Source organism: Anomaloglossus baeobatrachus, chromosome 2 (genome assembly GCF_048569485.1).
Source record: "Anomaloglossus baeobatrachus isolate aAnoBae1 chromosome 2, aAnoBae1.hap1, whole genome shotgun sequence".
Classification (NCBI taxonomy): domain Eukaryota; kingdom Metazoa; phylum Chordata; class Amphibia; order Anura; family Aromobatidae; genus Anomaloglossus; species Anomaloglossus baeobatrachus.
The window spans coordinates 367,656,994-367,676,779 of record NC_134354.1 but is presented as its reverse complement, the minus strand read 5'-3'; the positions used below and the strand labels follow the sequence as shown (position 1 = coordinate 367,676,779).

Here is a 19,786-nt window from a genome sequence, read left to right as displayed (position 1 = left end):
TAAGGGATCACCGAGTGGTCCTGAGAGTGTAGGTCCGCCACCACTGTTGCCATGATCTTGGTGAAGACCCGTGGGGCTGTCGCCAAGCCGAAAGGCAGTGCCACGAACTGAAGGTGTTCGTCCCCAATGGCGAAACGCAAGAAGCGTTGATGTTCGGGTGCGATCGGCACATGGAGATAAGCATCCTTGATGTCTATTGATGCTAGGAAGTCTCCTTGTGACATTGAGGCGATGACCGATCGGAGAGATTCCATCCGAAACCTTCTGGTGCTGGCATGCTTGTTGAGCAGTTTGAGGTCTAGAACGGGACGGAAAGATCCGTCCTTTTTTGGCACCACGAACAAGTTGGAGTAGAAGCCGTGACTATGTTCCTGAGGGGGAACGGGAATCACCACTCCTTCTGCCTTCAGAGCATTCACCGCCTGAAAAAGTGCAGCGGCTCGCTCTGGGGGCGGAGATGTTGTGAAGAAACGAGTTGGAGGACGAGAGCTGAACTCTATCCTGTAACCGTGAGACAGAATGTCTCTCACCCATCGGTCTTGGACATGTGGCCACCAGGCGTCGCAAAAGCGGGAGAGCCTGCCACCGACCGAGGATGCGGTTTGGGGAGGCCGAGAGTCATGAAGAGGCCGCCTTGGTGGCGGTGCCTCCGGCGGTCTTTTTAGGCCGTGACTTAGACCGCCATGCAGAAGGGTTCCTCTGGCCCTTCTCCGACCTGTTTGATGTGGAGGAATGTGACTTGGCCGAAGGCCGAAAGGACTGAAACCTCGATTGAAACTTTCGCTGTTGAGGTTTGTTTTGTTTAGACTGGGGTAAGGACGAGTCCTTTCCCTTGGATTGTTTAATAATTTCGTCCAATTGCTCGCCAAACAAACGGTCGCCAGAAAATGGCAAACCGGTTAAGAATTTCTTGGAGGCAGAGTCTGCCTTCCATTCACGTAGCCACATGGCTCTGCGGACTGCCACCGAATTGGCGGATGCTACCGCTGAACGGCTCACCGAGTCCAGGACGGCGTTCATGGCGTAGGATGAAAAAGCCGACGCCTGAGAAGTCAGAGACACAACCTGCGGAGTAGCGGTGCGTGTGACCGCAGTAATCTCAGACAGACAAGCTGAGATAGCTTGGAGCGCCCACACTGCCGCGAATGCCGGAGCAAAAGATGCTCCTATGGCTTCATAGATGGATTTCATCATGAGCTCTATCTGCCTGTCAGTGGCATCCTTGAGCGATGAGCCATCTGCCACTGAAACCACAGATCTGGCCGCCAGCCTAGAGACTGGAGGATCCACTTTTGGACACTGAGCCCAACCCTTCACTACTTCCGGGGGGAAGGGATAACGTGTGTCATTAAGGCGCTTAGTAAAGCGCTTGTCCGGGTAAGCTCTGTGCTTCTGTACAGCATCCCTGAAATTAGAGTGATCGACAAAGGCACTCCGTGTACGTTTGGGAAACCGAAACTGGTGTTTCTCCTGCTGTGAAGCCGCCTCCTCTACAGTTGGAGTTGGAGGAGAAATTTCTAGCACCTGGTTGATGGACGCTATAAGGTCATTTACTATGGCGTCCCCTTCAGGTGTATCTAGATTGAGGGCACCGTCAGGGTCTGAGCCCTGAGCTGCGCCTTCCTCTTCATCCTCTAGAGAGTCCTCATGCTGAGACCCTGAGCAGCGTGATGAAGTGGAGGAAGGTCCCCAGCGAGCCCGCTTTACCGGTCTGGGACTGCGGTCCGAGTCGGAGTCCTCACCGTGGGACCTATGTGTCACCTCAGGAGCAGATTGCTGCGCCAACTGATGGGGACCTGGGGACGAAGAACGCACAGTGCCCTGCATCTGTGTTGTTGGTCTGGACTGCAAGGCTTCTAGTATCTTAGCAGACCATTTGTCCATAGACTGAGCCATGGACTGTGAAAGCGACTCAGACAGTTTGTCAGCCAAAACTGCAAACTCTGTCCCTGTCACCTGGACAGTGGGAACCGGTGTCTCTACCTGAGCCGGGGGTCCCACCAGTGCCTGAGGCTCCGGCTGAGTGAGTGTCACAGGGGCCGAGCATTGCACACAATGAGGGTAGGTGGAACCTGCAGGTAGCATAGCCGCACATGAGGTACAGGTTGCAAAATAAGCCTGTGCCTTGGTACCCTTGCTCTTTGCGGACGACATGTTGTTGTCCTCCAAGAGATAAGTAAGGGATCACCGTGATCACTGAGGGATATATAAATAGCCTCAAGTTAACAGTACAGCCGAACCTGTATACACAAAAGATATATATATATATATACAGTTCGGCACTCTGGGGGGTCCAGCACCGGCAGACCGGTGTGGCTTACCAACCGCTCTGTGTGGCCACCAGATTCCCTGCCCCGGGTCTCCCTCAGCTGCAGCCAGAAGTTCTCCACCGCAGAATGCTGAAAAAATGGCTGACGGCGTTCTCAGAGGAGGAGGGAGGCGTGGGCGTAGTCACAAAAGTGCGGGAATCTGGTGCCCCAGCATGAGTAGTGAGGGGGGCGGAGGACAGCTCAGTGTACTCCAGCCCTCACTGTCGGCGTCATACCGACCGTCCCGCCCTTTTCCCTGACTGGCAGGCCTGGGGGCGGGAGAATACTGTACTAGGCCGCAAAAGCCGGGGACTAAAGTTAAAACCGCGGCCGGCCGGCAGTGCACGGTCGGCGCGGTAGTCCCGGACCCATACCCACGCCGCAGTCGCTGCAGCGTCTGGGCCCAAGGTGCTTTATGCGCCATCCCAACGGGGACACAGAGTACCTGTGGATGCAGGGCCATGTCCCTGACGATACTCCGTCTCCTTTCCGGCAGATTCCCCCAGGGGCTGCGGAGGGAGACCGGTCCCAGTGTCTGGATGACCGGATAGGATCCCACTTCCCCAGAGCCCCTAAGGGATGGGGAAGGAAAGCGGCATGTGGCTCCAGCCTGTGTACCCGCAATGGGTACCTCAACCTTAACAACACCGCCGACCTGAGTGGGGTGAGAAGGGAGCATGCCGGGGGCCCCATAGGGGCCCTCTTTTCTTCCATCCGATAAAGTCAGCAGCTGCTGCTGACTAAAAACGTGGAGCTTGCGTGAATGTGTGCCTCCTTCAACACAAAGCAAAAAACTGAGGGGCCCGTGATGCACGGGAGGGTGTATAGCAGAGGGGAGGGGTTACACTTTTTAAAGTGTAATTACTTTGTGTGGCCTCCAGAGGCAGAAGCTATACACCCAATTGTCTGGGTCTCCCAATGGAGCGACAAAGAAAAATAGAATTCCTTTACTCTGAGCGTTTATGGCGGCAAGCAGAACTGGAAATATGATTGAAGAAAATGACAGCAATTTTGAGTGAGTGGATTAGAGTCATTAGAGTCCTCCTTCTGAAAGCCACATGTAGCAATAGAGGACTCATCCTAATGGGATGTCTGACCTCAGCCTAACGTACCAGGTGACACAATCTCATCTGTACCACATCACAAAAGAGCCACAATATGTGAACACATAGTTTCAGAGCAATTTTCCTTCTTTCGCACATTATTTTTTATAGTCATAACATGGATGGAACCATTATACCATTTCACAAAAGGCATTGCAATTCTTAAGGCCTCCATACACATTCAAAGACTGTCGGCCGAACAATGCCTCGGCTATCTCTGCCATGCACAGGAGCTGAATGCTCCCATGTACTCTATGAGAAAGCCACCGACAAACGTTTCTGCCGGATACTTATCTCTAGGGGTAAAAAAAAAGTGATCGGCAGCCCAAAATCAGACATTCTAGATCAGATGATGACGACTGCTGGGGGGAGGGGGAGAGTCATTATCTCCTCTCCCCTCCAGCAGTCAGGTCCTCTGTAGTAATGTACCCATCCTTGTCCCCTGTAGTAATGTGCCTATCCTTGTCCCCATCCTATATATTTATGTGCCCATCCTTGTCCTCTGTAGTAATGTGCCCATCCTTATCCTCTGTACTAATGTGCCCATCTTGTCATACAACAACGTCACCTGCTGGCCTCTGTTTGGCCGACGGCTGACTTTGGTGAAGCTCTGCAGAGAGTTCCTGAGCGCCATGGCAGAAATCAAAAATCTGAAGTAAAGCACAGTTGACTGTGGCCCCGGTGTAGGGTTGCGATTGTCAGGGTTCCTGCAGGCTGAAAGAAGCTCAGGGGCCACCCTTGGGTTAGAGAGGTGTGTTACGTACTGTGTGGTACGTAAACACGCCTCACTCAGGATCCTGGTTAGGGTATGTCCGCACGCTGCGTTCTTGATTTGACAAAAAAAAAAAATTCACCCTCTGCCAGACTTTGACAACTGTAAACACTGCGTTTGACAAAAAAAATGCATGCAAAATGCATGCATTTTGGATGCGTTTTTGACATTACAATTGCAATTCAGCTCTGCTACATCCCTGTTCTGTCACAGAAGCACCATAGAGCAGGACTGGCCACTGACAGCAGACAGAGACACGCGATAAGAATGGACTCGGGTGAACCTCTGACGTCAGTGCCGCGACACAGGGAGTAGCGCAGGGCCCGCAGTTGTGACGTTAGAGGTTCACCTGAGTTCATTCTCATTGCGTGGCTTTGTCTGTGTCGCGGCCTGATTTGCAGTCACATGTGAAGGACTCCAGCTGTGAACGAAAAACACCTGAGTGATAGCACCGCATATCGTGCGGCTCACTTCAGTCATTCAGGTGATGGTGATTTGCTGTCACAGGTGGAGGACTCCATGGCAGCAACTAACCCGAGTGACGTCACCACTGATCACACAGCAACTGAATTACGTTGCGCTAAGTTCACAGCGAGCAGTCATGCTCTATGGCCGCACGCTGTATCAGATGTAGCAGTGCTGGAAGCGTTGTGGGACCTAGTGTGTATTACGTCGGACCTAGAGTGGTGTTTGAAGGTTAATAAAGTGGTAAAAGGGGGTGTTTTTTTGTCTTTTATTTCAAATATTTTGGGTGTTCGTGTTTATTTACTTTCACTTAAAGATTAGTAATAGAGAGGGTCTCCTAGACGCCTGCCATGACTAATCTAGGACTTAGTGGCTACTATGGGCGGCCAATAACTCCTTATTACCCAGATTGCCACTGCACCAGGTCATTCGGGATGAGCCGGGTAAAGTCCCGGGACGGTCGCATCTAATGGATGTGGCAATTCCGGGCGGCTGCTGGCTGATATTTTTAGGTTGGAGGCTCACAATAACGTGGGTCTCCCAAGCCTAAGAATACCAGCCCTCAGCTGTGAGGCTTTATCTTGGCTGGCTATAAAAATTGAGGGGAACCACACGCCATTTTTTTTCATTATTTATTGTCCTGTACGATATAGACCCTCTCCACCGGCGGCTGTGATTGGTTGCAGTCAGACAGCTGTCACTCAGCGTGGGGGTGCGTCTGAATGCAAGCAACCATAGGCGCCGGTGGGCGGGGGAAGCAGTGAATATGAGATGGAATAATGAGCGGACGGCACTTTCAGAAGCAGGAGAGGCCGCGGGAGGAGTGTGACAGCCGCACCGCGTCGGTGATTGGTGAGTATGAAGCGGAGAGAGACAGAGAGAGAAAATGGAGAAAAGTTGGTGACCTGCGTTTTTGTTGACAAGAAAGGATCCAAAATGCAGTGCAAGAGCACAGCTAAACATTTTGGTTTGGTTGTGTTTAGACACTTCATTCATTTCAATGGGTGGAAAATGTTCACAAAATGCAAGAAAGAAGTGACATGCTGCTTTTTTTAGGGAACGATTCTGACAAATATTTGTCAAACAAAACGTGCGCATGGAAACGCCTGATTTATCATAGACTTTGCTGGGGAAGCAAAATGCACAATGACACAGTGCAGTTTAAAAGGCAACCAAAACGCAACGTACACACATGGCATTAAAGGCACAGAACACAATTTAAAACTGCATGTGCACCCCCCCCCCCTCCTTCCGGACGGTCATTACTGAACAGTTTAGCCTCACATGCAGTTCTAGTTAAAATCACCAACGGCCGCGGCTTTCTTCTCTATTACGGGATGTCTAACAGACAGCTGCACTTGACCATTATGCCCACATACTGTGACATAATCATGACCACCGCATCAGAAATAACAGAATTTGTATTTACTGTAGATTTAAAAAGTCCACAAAAGCTTTAAAACAAAGAAATTAATCTTGATTTTAAAGTAATATATACCATATACTGGCGTCTTTCCTGGCAGTATGACGATAATCAGCTGGAGACCAGAATATGTGTTTTTGAGGTGTCTGAACATAGGCTCCACACTGTCCGCGCCCTGCGCGTATTTACAGAAGCATGGCTGGCCTTGGATTGGCATCCCAGCATCTTTTGAGATCTTCCTCAGCTGGTCGGTGAATCCTCTGCAGGGGAAAAAAAAGAGGAAAAGGGTCAGAAATGATCAATGAACTCTCAGATAGGCCAGGGCCACACGGGGCACTAGTGCGATGCTCGCTCATGACACTCGGCTCGCGCTGGCAGCACAGCAGGAGCCGAGTGTCATGAGAGTGTCACTGCGACTGAGGTCCGACTGTGCGAGCGGACCTCCGCTGCGGGGGGCGGGCCGGCTCTTAGGAGGGGCGGGCCAGCGCTGCGGAGGGGAGGGCTGGCACGGAGGAGGAGAGGGAGAGATTTCTCTCCCTCTTTCCTCCGTAGCCGGCTATTGCAATTCTTGCTCTTCACGCGCGGTACACCGGTGTACCGCGAGTGCAGTGCGATTTTTTTTCTCGCCCCATTCACTTGAATGGGTGCGAGAGAAATGAGTCTCGCATTACAACCGCAGCATGCTGCGATTGTTTTCTCGGTCCGATTAGGGCTGAGAAAATAATCGTTCATGTGTGCTGACACCCAGGCTAGAATTGGTCCGAGTGGAATGTGATGTTTTATCGCACTCCACTCGCACCGATTTTCTCGCCGTGTGGCTTAAGGCCCTGTCACACAGAGATAAATCTGCGGCAGATCTGTGGTTGCAGTGAAATTGTGGACAATCAGTGCCAGGTTTGTGGCGGTGTAAAAATGGAACAATATGTCCATGATTTCACTGCAACCACAGATCTGCCAAAGATTTCTCTGTGTGTGACGGGGCCTTTAGGCCATACTACAGCTCTCACTATAGAATCAATATTGTCCATAGGAAGAAATACATACAAAGAAATATGGTATGTGTTTTCAAACGCTCATGATTAGCACTGCACGGTTTCATTGAATAATAGACACTAACACTATACTATGTGAATATTGCACTTTAACTTTGGATTAGTTACGCAAAAAATGTTGCAACCTTTAGCGGTTTCACAATAGTTTTGCCCATCTCCGCGAAAATGAATTAGACGACCTGTGACATTCCTCTAGTTCCTGACTGGAGTAAGATTTGTGGCAAGGTGCACAATACTTGTCAGAGGCTCCTAAATTCATTAAGAGGTGTGCACTTCTTCATGTAACAAGAGCATCTAACTACACCATGCCGCCTCATCAAGACTGGTGTTAACATCGCCAGTCTAAATGATTGGGGCCATTGTGTGTGTTCTAGAACTCAGATATATTGTAATCTCCAATGGAGAGTGTCAAACTAAGTAACATATAGAAGACATGAACTCGAGTATGCATCACTCCATTTTACAACCAGGGTGCCTTGATAATATACCACTCCATAAGCACCTGTATAAGAAAATCCAGCACTCCTTAAGATGCAAAAAGTGTGATTTTACTGGAATTGCAATCCATGAAATAATGTGACGTTTCGGGCAAACAACGAGACCTTCTTCAGACAATTGCATAATAGACACCAGCTAATGAAGAAATACTGTAGTACTATGCAGAAATGGGTGTAATGCCCAACTGAAAAAAATATATATAAAATGTCCAAATTCTTCCATAACTTTCCCATTACCTTATCAAAGGTAATCTATCAACAGGTTTTTGCTAACCTCATCTTGACAACATAATTTGAGACCCTGATTCCAACAATGTATCACTTAGTTTACTGGGTGCAGCAGTTGTGACAGAATGATAATTTTTAGATATAGCAGAGCTCAGAAAGACAACCCCGCCCACACCACTGCTTTGTGTGTACATTGTCTATTGACAGTAAGGTGCTAATAAGTTGTAGGGGTGTGGTCAGACCAGGGCAGTGATAATCTACTAGTGCTAAAGCATTCATTGTATGGAAACAACAGCAAACAGCGTAATAAGTGACACTTCACTGAAATCTATGTCTCATCCCCTACCATATTACAGATCATAAATCTGCTCACAGATTAATTTTAAAAACATACAGTTAATTTATATCAGATATCAGCAGATTAAATGCCTTACTTCAAGATTTCTTCTCTGCACTGCCGCTGAGTGGCGAAGCATGCAATGGCCCACATTTTGATCTCCACACCAGTGTGAAACTGTTTTCCCCGCATGTCCCAAACCCCATGGCTTGGAGTGGCGACTGTGCGATTCTTCACAGGAAGGATAAAAAGAAGAAAATGGAAGTGAGATACATAATATCACAACAAAGAAACATCTAGCTTTCTTTACATTTACAGATGCTTCAACAATTTGTAGAAACCAATTACACATATGGAAGACATTTTTTCTTAAATGCGTGAATTTGGGGCTACAAATAATATTTTGCAATTGGGTTCTATAGCCTTTATGTTGTACTGTTTAATGGGAATGTTTATAGCTTTTTTATCGGTCTTTTTGTGGGCAACTTAGCTGATTTATGACTACATCAAAGTTGAATGGGCAAAGAAACATAACACCAATAAAAAACAAAATGTGCAAAATTTATATCAAATCTTGTAAATAGGAATACCCCTTTAAGTTGACCATAATATAGTAACCAAAATTATGACATACATTTTAGGACTGAAGTCCTTAAAGGGAACCAAACATCAGGATTTTGGTATATAAGGTGCAGCCAGTGCAGTGCTGGCACTATCAGGCACAGGCTGTACATACCATTAGTGGGCAGCTCGGATGTTTAGGCAGTGAAATCTAAGTTTATAAAGTTTGAAAATTCAGCCACTTTTTGACCTGACGTGTGTACCTCTCCAGATAATATCCGGGCGGGTTATGCACATGAAAAACATCCTCTCACCCCCCCGCCGCCTGTTCCTCCCTCTCTCCGGCTGTATGCAAATTTCTCTATTCAGTAACACGGCGTCGGAGTTGGCGCCTGCGCATGGCGCTTAGCTCCGGCGCCATGTTTTTGAAGCCCGCATTACCCAGTTTTGTGCCTGAGAGGGCGGCGCATGCGCCCTCGCTTCTTCAGATCTTGTTATGACCGCGGTCACTACAGGACTGGAGAACAGTGGATCTTAACCCGATTAGCTGCAGCTACGATATCGGGTGCATTTTATGTGACTTTTAAAAATCCATTTTTCTTATTAAGCAGATTTCTCATTTAGTACTTGCCATAGTGCCAATATATAAATTCACATTCACTTTGTTGCTACTGTAATTCACTGTACATCTTCTGTCTACAAATCCAAACAACATAATTCAGCGTAAAGTTTGATTAAGCACTTGATTAATGTGCTGACAATCCCTGGTTCTTCTGGTTTAATCAGCTGTACAACATGATCTGACGACATGCCATCAGCAGAGTATATGCTGGCCTCGATTGTAAAAGGCATTGAAATATACAATAAATGACACACAAGTGCTAGAATTTAATTATAGGGAAGGAGCAGATATATGAGGATCACATACTCGCCCTCCGTATTGTAACATCGGAGCCGGAAGTACTCTCCCTGTCACATGAGCCATTTCGTCCCGCACTTTAAACTGGAATTCTTGAACAAATGGATCAGCATCATAATTTGCACTTCTAACCTGAGTGATACAAAGAATAATAATGAAAAAGCCATTGTTTCCCAGGCATCCACATGCTAAGCAGTTCAAATTCTAAAAAAAAAGGTAAAGGGTTTCTCTGTTTCAGACAACAATCGGGACCCAGTGTATAACAAATTGCCATGTGTTATTCCCTCTATCATCTGTCACTATAAGACAGGTGATGACCTGCAATCCATCTTAAGGCTGTGTCTGCACACACTGCAGTTATTGTCGCACTCTTGTTGCAAAACCTGAAGAGGATATCCATATATTGCGATCACTGATCTATAATTATAATTAATTATAAGACAGCTTACTGGTTTTACCCATCATGAGATGTTTCTTGTGTGGCAATTTGGTAATGAGAAACCTTTGTATACGTCATAAGTTGAACCAACTGATATTCGCTTTCACTAAGCAGCAAGATTGCTTTCTAATTATTGATAGAGTTGAGCTGCTGTCATAACTTTCCATGGCTTTGTGCACCTCTTTTTCTTCAAGTGTTCAATATTCTTTCCATGTGTCATTTCTCATTACACATCACTAAATTCATGGAAATGTATTGTAGGATCTCTTTGCCTGTGTGGATTGGATTGGTTGTCACCGACATCTGGTGAAAAATTCATGTCAACAGCACCTTTATATGTCCACAGAAAATTGGTGACTTGCTCAATATTTATTTGTAAAATATATATAGATATATAATATAAAAGTATATACATAATATATATATATATATACAGTTAGGTCCAGAAATATTTGGACAGTGACACAAGTTTTGTTATTTTAGCTGTTTACAAAAACATGTTCAGAAATACAATTATAAATATAATATGGGCTGAAAGTGCACACTCCCAGCTGCAATATGAGAGTTTTCACATCCAAATCGGAGAAAGGGTTTAGGAATCATAGCTCTGTAATGCATAGCCTCCTCTTTTTCAAGGGACCAAAAGTAATTGGACAAGGGACTCTAAAGGCCCCGTCACACTAAGCAACATCGCTAGCAACATCGCTGCTAACGAACAACTTTTGTGACGTTGCTAGCGATGTTGCTGTGTGTGACATCCAGCAACAACCTGGCCCCTGCTGTGAGGTCGTTGGTTGTTGCTGAATGTCCTGGGCCATTTTTTAGTTGTTGCTGTCCCGTTGTGAAGCACAGATCGCTGTGTGTGACAGCGAGACAGCAACAACTAAATGTGCAGGCAGCAGGAGCCGGCTTCTGCGGAGGCTGGTAACCAATGTAAACATCGGGTAACCAAGAAGCCCTGTCCTTGGTTACCCGATATTTACCTTTGTTACCAGCCTCCGCCGCTCTCACTGTCAGTGCCGGCTCCTGCTCTGTGCACATGTAGCTGCAGCACACATCGGGTTAATTAACCCGATGTGTGCTGTAACTAGGAGAGCAAGGAGCCAGCGCTAAGCATTGTGCGCTGCTCCCTGCTCTGTGCACATTTAGCTGCAGCACACATTGGGTAATTAACCCGATGTGTGCTGTAACTAGGAGAGCAGGGAGCCAGCGCTAAGCATTGTGGCCTGCTCCCTGCTCTCTGCACGTGTAGCTCCGTGCGGTGGTAACCAAGGTAAATATCGGGTTGGTTACCCGATATTTACCTTAGTTACCAAGCGCAGCATCTTCCACGCGGCGCTGGGGTCTTGTCACTGGTTGCTGGTGAGCTCACCAGCAACTTGTGTAGCGACGCTCCAGCGATCCCTGCCAGGTCAGGTTGCTGGTGGGATCGCTGGAGCGTCGCAGTGTGACATCTCACCAGCAACCTCCTAGCAACTTACCAGCGATCCCTATCGTTGTTGGGATCGCTGGTAAGTTGCTTAGTGTGACTGGACCTTAAGGGCTGCAATTAACTCTGAAGGCGTCTCCCTCGTTAACCTGTAATCAATGAAGTAGTTAAAAGGTCTGGGGTTGATTACAGGTATGTGGTTTTGCATTTGGAAGCTGTTGCTGTGACCAGACAACATGGGGTCTAAGGAACTCTCAATTGAGGTGAAGCAGAGCATCCTGAGGCTGAAAAAAAAGAAAAAATCCATCAGAGATAGCAGACATGCTTGGAGTAGCAAAATCAACAGTCGGGTACATTCTGAGAAAAAAAGGAATTGACTGGTGAGCTTGGGAACTCAAAAAGGCCTGGGCGTCCACGGATGACAACAGTGGTGGATGATCGCCGCATACTTTCTTTGGTGAAGAAGAACCCGTTCACAACATCAACTGAAGTCCAGAACACTCTCAGTGAAGTAGGTGTATCTGTCTCTAAGTCAACAGTAAAGAGAAGACTCCATGAAAGTAAATACAAAGGGTTCACATCTAGATGCAAACCATTCATCAATTCCAAAAATAGACAGGCCAGAGTTAAATTTGCTGAAAAACACCTCATGAAGCCAGCTCAGTTCTGGAAAAGTATTCTATGGACAGATGAGACCAAGATCAACCTGTACCAGAATGATGGGAAGAAAAAAGTTTGGAGAAGAAAGGGAACGGCACATGATCCAAGGCACACCACATCCTCTGTAAAACATGGTGGAGGCAACGTGATGGCATGGGCATGCATGGCTTTCAATGGCACTGGGTCACTTGTGTTTATTGATGACATAACAGCAGACAAGAGTAGCCGGATGCATTCTGAAGCGTACCGGGATATACTTTCAGCCCAGATTCAGCCAAATGCCACAAAGTTGATCGGACGGCGCTTCATAGTACAGATGGACAATGACCCCAAGCATACAGCCAAAGCTACCCAGGAGTTCATGAGTGCAAAAAAGTGGAACATTCTGCAATGGCCAAGTCAATCACCAGATCTTAACCCAATTGAGCATGCATTTCACTTGCTCAAATCCAGACTTAAGATGGAAAGACCCACAAACAAGCAAGACCTGAAGGCTGCGGCTGTAAAGGCCTGGCAAAGCATTAAGAAGGAGGAAACCCAGCGTTTGGTGATGTTCATGGGTTCCAGACTTAAGGCAGTGATTGCCTCCAAAGGATTCGCAACAAAATATTGAAAATAAAAAAATTTTTTGGGTTTGGTTTATTTGTCCAATTACTTTTGACCTCCTAAAATGTGGAGTGTTTGTAAAGAAATGTATACAATTCCTACAATTTCTATGAGATATTTTTGTTCAAACCTTCAAATTAAACGTTACAATCTGCACTTGAATTCTGTTGTAGAGGTTTCATTTCAAATCCAATGTGGTGGCATGCAGAGCCCAACTCGCGACGAAAATTGTGTCACTGTCCAAATATTTCTGGACCTAACTGTATATATATATATATATATATATATATATACATACATATACACACACACACACACACACACATATACATACATATGCATACACACACACACACAAGATGGTGGCCCGATTCTAGCGCATCGGGTATTCTAGAATATGGGCGTCCGCACCCAACGCCGCCCACACACATTGTGCAATCACGCCGCAATCATTATTTTACCATAAATTTGCTAATTTTCCCCTCTCCCCTCCATTTGCTCTTTAACACAGGTTCTGTGTCAGTCTGTGTCACGTTGCTAAGGCCGCAGTTGGGTATCTAAGGGGCCTGCCCGCGCCACTCCCTCAGCAACACCCACATCCAATCCGGAGGCAGCTGAGCAGAGAGGTGGGCGGGGCATGCCGAGGAGGAAATAGGAAGCAGCTGCATCTCCCAGCCTGCAGGGCCAGCGAGGGGAGGGAGAAAGTACTACAGAGTATGAAAAGAGAGGAAAGTGCAAGGTGAGTATAATCGTGCTGGAGGCTGCTGCTGGGGTGTATATAGAGGCTGCTGGGGTGTGTGCGGAGGCGTCTGTGTGCGACGAATCAGCGAAACGTGGTTCAAATCCCACGCCAATTCGTGGCCGGTCTGCGCCTGTCGCTGATTGGTCGCGGGCGGCTGGCATTAGACAGAATTAGACAATTCTATACAGTATATAGATATACACATATATATAATTATACTACATCATGCTGATTACTATTTTTTTCTATCTAGATAAATAATATTTCTGTTTCAATATCTAAAGTCAAATGACAGCATTGAATAAATCTTTGAAGGCAGAATACTGTTGCGATTCAGAAACTAGAATCTACAAAATGAATTGTAGAAAGAAAAAAAAAAAATAAACACTGGCATCAGCTAAAGGGTAAGGGCAACAATCACATCCTTATACAGTGTGCGTGGGATCTACGAGCCTGCCAGAAGCTGGAGCACTGAACACAGTACATATTTTCCATAAGTAATAGTCTTCCTTCTCTCCAGTCCACACACAACTCACCAGCCGGCTGATCTCCTCCTGTCTGTCTGGGGCAGACCTGGCTGTTGCTTTGATCATAGTGGAGGTCTGATTGTCAGTCAGCTTTTTAATGCAGCGCTGGCCTGCTACAATGTTACAGACCTGTCAGTAAATTGCAAAATAAAAAAAACATATATATTAATTATCCCAGAGCCATGCAAATAAGTAAACATATATTTAAATATTTGAAAATATACAGGTTGACAAAAGAAAATTCTGCAGCAGAGAAAATTTATAGATTTATAACTTAAATCATAGACAGGACTGCAGTTACAAGAGTCATCTTTCAATTTTAGACATCCCGATATGCAATTTGTAGCCTGCTCTTACTTTGTTTTTTTCATGTTCCTCCCAAAAAAATACATACAAGATTTCATGAGTCCAAGATGGTGCTGCCTTCTCTAAATGCCATCAATGTTTTATACCTAATTAGTCTTTCTACAACCTATGAGGTGTCTTTTCTCCCTAGTGTGAACAGACATGGATACTGAGGAGTCTAAACTGTAGGTGCTCTTCTCTCACTGCACTTATACGCAGTCTATGTAATGTATGCTCCCATACAACACAGCCTTTTTTATCCTGCCCTCCATGAAGACTTTGATGCTTTCCCCCTCTCCACATTCTGATCTGCCATGTAAAACAACTACTTCTTGCCTTCTTATTTCTCTAAGGGTACGTTCACATAAAAGACTGTGTGACGTCCATGCAGCACGGAAAACACACTGCTTTATCTATTTGCAGAATACAGGCTGCCATAAATGTTGACTATATTATGCTTGTGTCAATGGGAGAAAAGTCAGAACTGCTTCTCCATCCAAATTCAGCCATTTGGATAATAATTTGAAGGCCTGTCGTAATGCAGTTACCTAACATATTATAGCTGTAAGAGTAAAGGATAATATTAAATAGAGCAGATATAAAAGAGGACTGCTTGTTTATAACCACTTTACACAGCACGGTCACTTCATCTATAAAGAAAAGCAAAGAGCAAATAAGCAATGAGCGTAGGAGTTTAGTGACACCGGTGAATCAGAGGTGCTCCTGTCTCTGATGAGTCACACATACTTTACGCTGCACCACCTCTTGGTTATTTAGGTTGTCTCCATTCATACACTGCAGTTTTCCTGGTCATTTCAGGTTTATAGTTCATAACAATACCTCTCACTAAGAGGCGCTACTTAGAGAAGCATTTAAAGGTCAGCAAGTAAAGCTTATGTAAGGCTAAGTTCACACTTCCGTTGTTTTGCATCAGTCACAATCCGTAGCCTTGAGGAATTACGGTATCCTGCAAAATATTTTGCAGGAATCCTGTTTTTCCCCATAGGCTTCTATTAGTGACGGATTGTGACTGATGATGCTGCGTTGCATCCGCTGCGTCGTGGTCAGTTATTTTTTAACTGACCGCCGGGCGGGAGCAACGCAGCCTGTAACGTTTTTTGAGCAGCGCGATCCGTAGGATTTTACTGCGCATGCACTCTCTGGCTCCCCGCCCCTGTAACCAGGATAAACATCGGGTAACCAAGCAATGCGCTTTGGTTAGTTACCCGATATTTACAGTGGTTACGGGGGCGGGGAGCCAGCGCTAAGCTGGTATCAAAGATAAATATCGGGTAACCAAGCAAAAAGTGCTTTGCTTATACCCGATATTTACCTTGGATACAGTATGCAAGGAGGCCGACACTTCACCACTCTGCTCCGCCCCCTCCCGCACTCCGCATGTGTACACACACACACACACACTCACACACACTTGTCCCCAGCCCTGCAGTCCCCGCGGCACTGACGTCCTCAGCTCCACGGCCCCGCTCGGCTCCGCCCCCTCCTGCACTCCGCATGTACACATGCATGTAGACACACACACACTCTCACAGACACACAGACACACACACACACACACACACACCTGTCCCCAGCCATGCAGACCACGGCACTGACGTCCTCAGCTCCACCTCCCGAACTCCGCCCCCCGCACACAACAGAGTCCGACAAAGAAATTCTTTTCTTTGTCACCGTTGTCATCCGTTGTACAACGCATCAGTCACATGCGTCAAACAACGCATGTGACTGATGCAAAACAACGGTAGTGTGAACTTGGCCTAAGACTGTTATTTTTAATGTATGTCATCTCTTAAAATGCCCTCAAGAACCGTGCACACCACTGATGTCAGGCTTACTGGACGGTAGTTGCCTGGATCCACACTCTTACATCAGCAATCCTCCAATCCTGGAGGTACCAACCATGTTACAAGAGAGTCTTGCAGCCAGCACTTTTCAAGATCTCTTCTCATTTAAAAGGGATTGTGCACTATTTTATATTGATGACCTATCCAGAGAATAGGTAATCAATGTCAGATAGGTAGGGGTGCCAGGTGTCGCATCAGCTGTTTCTAGCACTGGATATTATCAGTTGTAGAGCAAAACAGCACAGCGCCATCAATTGTATAGTGGCCGCAGCAGGGAACTGCACTCCACTAATATTCATTTGACGAGGGGTGGATAAATAAAAAGATAAATCTTTATTTTTACATAGCACTAACATATTCCACAGCGCTTTACATACATCAGGAACACTGTCCCCATTGGGGCTCACAATTTAAGTTCCCTATCTGTATGTCTTTGGAGTGTGGGAGGAAACCGGAGAACCCGGAGGAAACCCACGCAAACACGGGGAGAACATACAAACTCCTTGCAGAGGTTGTCCTTGGTGGGATTCAAAACTGGGACCCAGCGCTGCAAGTCTGCAGTGCTAACCACTGAGCCACCGTGCCACCCCCATGTGGCTGTGCAGTACCCGGCCTAAGCCACTATATAGTTGAGGGAGCTGTGCAGCTCTACAGCTGATCACCTCTAGCCACCACTGGCACCAGGAACAGCTGATTGGGGTACGACGCCTAGCACTCAATCAATCCGATATTAATGACCTATCCTAAAAATAGTCCTTAGTGGACAGTCCCTTTAACGGTTTACATCCAAATGAAGAAAAGCTGTTCAGTACAGTTTATCAGACCTTAGGGGTGAGCAGTGAGCACAGGTACCCTCTTATTGTCACTAGTCCTGCACCTCTGAACTCAATACACAACCAAGAAACCCATTTATGCCCCGGAAGTAAATAGTACAGGTTTGCATTCGGTTACTGGTAGATCTTGTCATCACAAAGAGCAATGAGGACATGTGATATGGCACAACTTACTTCTAGAGGCAGGTATGTGTGTTTCTGCTCCTGTCCAACTTGCAGACAGGGTAAGTGAGGATACTTCAGCTGGAGATTATACTTTTCCCTAAAGTACTGAGCGACTGTTCTCTCTACAGTCTGCCCATTCTCCAGCTGTAAAGGGAACCTAGGAGAGAGCACAAACAATGCTTACCATTAATACCTAGGAAAGGAACAATTCCAAATGGACGGCCTGTTTAAAGGGATTTAGTCAACTCGCAATTTTTCTTTTTTTCCTCCCCTTCTTCCAAGAGCCATAACTTTTTTATTTTTTCGTCAGTATGGCTGTATGACGGCTTACTTTTTGTGGGATGAGTTGTACTATTAAATTAAATCATTCATTTTACCATATAGTGTACTGGAAAAAAGTAAAAAAAAATGCCACAATTGGAGCTGGGGGGTTGAGTGCAATGTTCACCATAATGATAACACTGACCTGGCGGTATGAGTATGTAAGATACCAAACATGTATGGTTGGATTTTTTTTTTTCATTATTATTAAAATGGTCAAAAAAACTCAGAAGTTTGCAAACAAACAATGTTTTCGCTTATGGCGCCATTTTCCAAGACCCATAACGTTTTTATTTTTCGGGATCTGGGGCTCAGTGATGGCTTATTTTTGCTCTCTAAATTGGTGTTTTTACGGATAATATTTTTGAGCAGATGTGATGTTTAGGTCGTCTCTTTTTATATATTATTGCAATGTTACGGAAGTCAAAAAATATAAAAATTGTGATCATTTCTTCCATTACACTCTATAATAATCTCATTCATTTATTTTATATTTTGATAGATTGGACATTTATGAATGCAGCTATACCAAATATGTGCATTTTTTTATTGTTTTATTAAGGTGCAAAAGCAGGGTGATTTGGATGTGGGTTTTTTTTGTCACTTTTAAAAACTATTTTTGTCTCACTTTTTATTGTATTTACTAGGGAAGCTTCTTCTGTACAGCAGAAATGATAACTTCCTATGAAGTTTTTCCATCACAAGATACAGGGTGTCATGAGATGACCCCTGGCTGTCATGACAAGCCATTGGTGCCCCATGATCACATCATAGTGCCACCGATAGGAGCGGGAAATGAAGCACTCCGATGCATGTTAAATCTCGCTGTTAAGGATTGACAACAAGATTTAACTGGTTAACAGCCACGGGCAGATCTCTGAACCACCCGCGCCTGTTAGAAGGACATCAACTAATCAGATCAGCCGTCATGTGCAGGGAAAGATGAGGGCTCGCGCCTGTTAGAAGGACATCAACTAATCAGATCAGCCGTCATGTGCAGGGAAAGATGAGGGCTCGGGGTGCAAGCTTGCATCAAAGGCAGGAACATGACATATCACATATATTATATATATATATATATATATATATATATATATATATATATCTTTTTTTTTTTTTCTCTTCATATCATGATCTTAAAGGGGTACTCCAGGGACATAAAAACATTTTGTACTGTCCCTACACTCACACACTATAAAGCTGAGATTCCTAGTACAAGTCTCCGAGTTTTAGAACACTTGTACTTCACAGTTATACAGGAGCTGCTCCTCACCCCTCACATATGGGACATTACGTCACATATCATCGTGCAGCTCCTTGCTATATCAGTTAATTTCCCCTATAATAGCTGCTTCCGCAGTTCAAGAACAGGGGGGTGTGACATCCCAGAAGATCAGTGCTGTGTCAGTCTCGGAATACTTCCACAATCTGAGAAAAGTGGACGTGACATCCCAGAAGCTCCGTACTGTATCAGTCTCCTGATACTACCACAGTCTGAGAAGAGGGGACGTGACATCCCAGAAGCTCCGTACTGTATCAGTCTCCTGATACTACCACAGTCTGAGAAGAGGGGACGTGACATCCCAGAAGCTCCGTTAAGTATCAGCCTCCTGATACTTCTAGTCTGAGAAGAGGGGACGTGACATCCCAGAAGCTCTCTGCTGAATCAATTTCCCTGATATCTGCTTCTATGCAGAAAACAGATGTGGCTATGCCCCTATTCTCAGACTGTGGAAGTATCAGGACACTGATACAGCACGGAGCTTCTGGGATGTTATGTCCCCTATTTTTAAACAGCGGAAGAAGCTATTATAGGAAACTGAAACAGTATGGAGCTGCACAATGATGTGTGACGTAACGTTCCACACGGGAGGGGTGAGTAGCAGCTCCTGTACAACTGAATTACAAGTGTTATATAAAGATAATAGAAGTGGACTAGGCATCTCATCTTTATAGTGAATAGGGTTGAAACCAAAAACTTATGTCCCTGGAGTACCCCTTTAATTAAATGAAAGCAGATTATTATTCTTGAATTTTCCCCACCACACTGCTAAACTGCCCAACCCAACAGACAATACTCTGCACTCCTTGTAGACCTCTCCTCTACCTTGGATACAGATGACCATTCCCTCCTAATACAGATCCTCTCTTATGTTGGCATTAAAGACCTTGCCCCCTCCTGCATCTT

At 45.7% G+C, this 19,786-nt stretch overlaps 1 protein-coding gene across 1 annotated transcript in view; it reads right to left on the bottom strand.

Moving 5' to 3' along the window:
• LOC142291476 (protein argonaute-3) overlaps nt 1-19,786 on the bottom strand; it is a 169,381-nt gene that overhangs the window by 34,955 nt on the left and 114,640 nt on the right. Inside the window, exons 8-12 of the mRNA XM_075336030.1 lie at nt 17,287-17,434; nt 14,079-14,198; nt 9,676-9,798; nt 8,284-8,417; nt 6,148-6,332 (exon numbers count right to left, since the gene is read on the bottom strand). Coding sequence (XP_075192145.1) covers nt 6,148-6,332; nt 8,284-8,417; nt 9,676-9,798; nt 14,079-14,198; nt 17,287-17,434 — 710 coding nt within the window. The remainder of the gene's footprint in view (nt 1-6,147; nt 6,333-8,283; nt 8,418-9,675; nt 9,799-14,078; nt 14,199-17,286; nt 17,435-19,786) is intronic.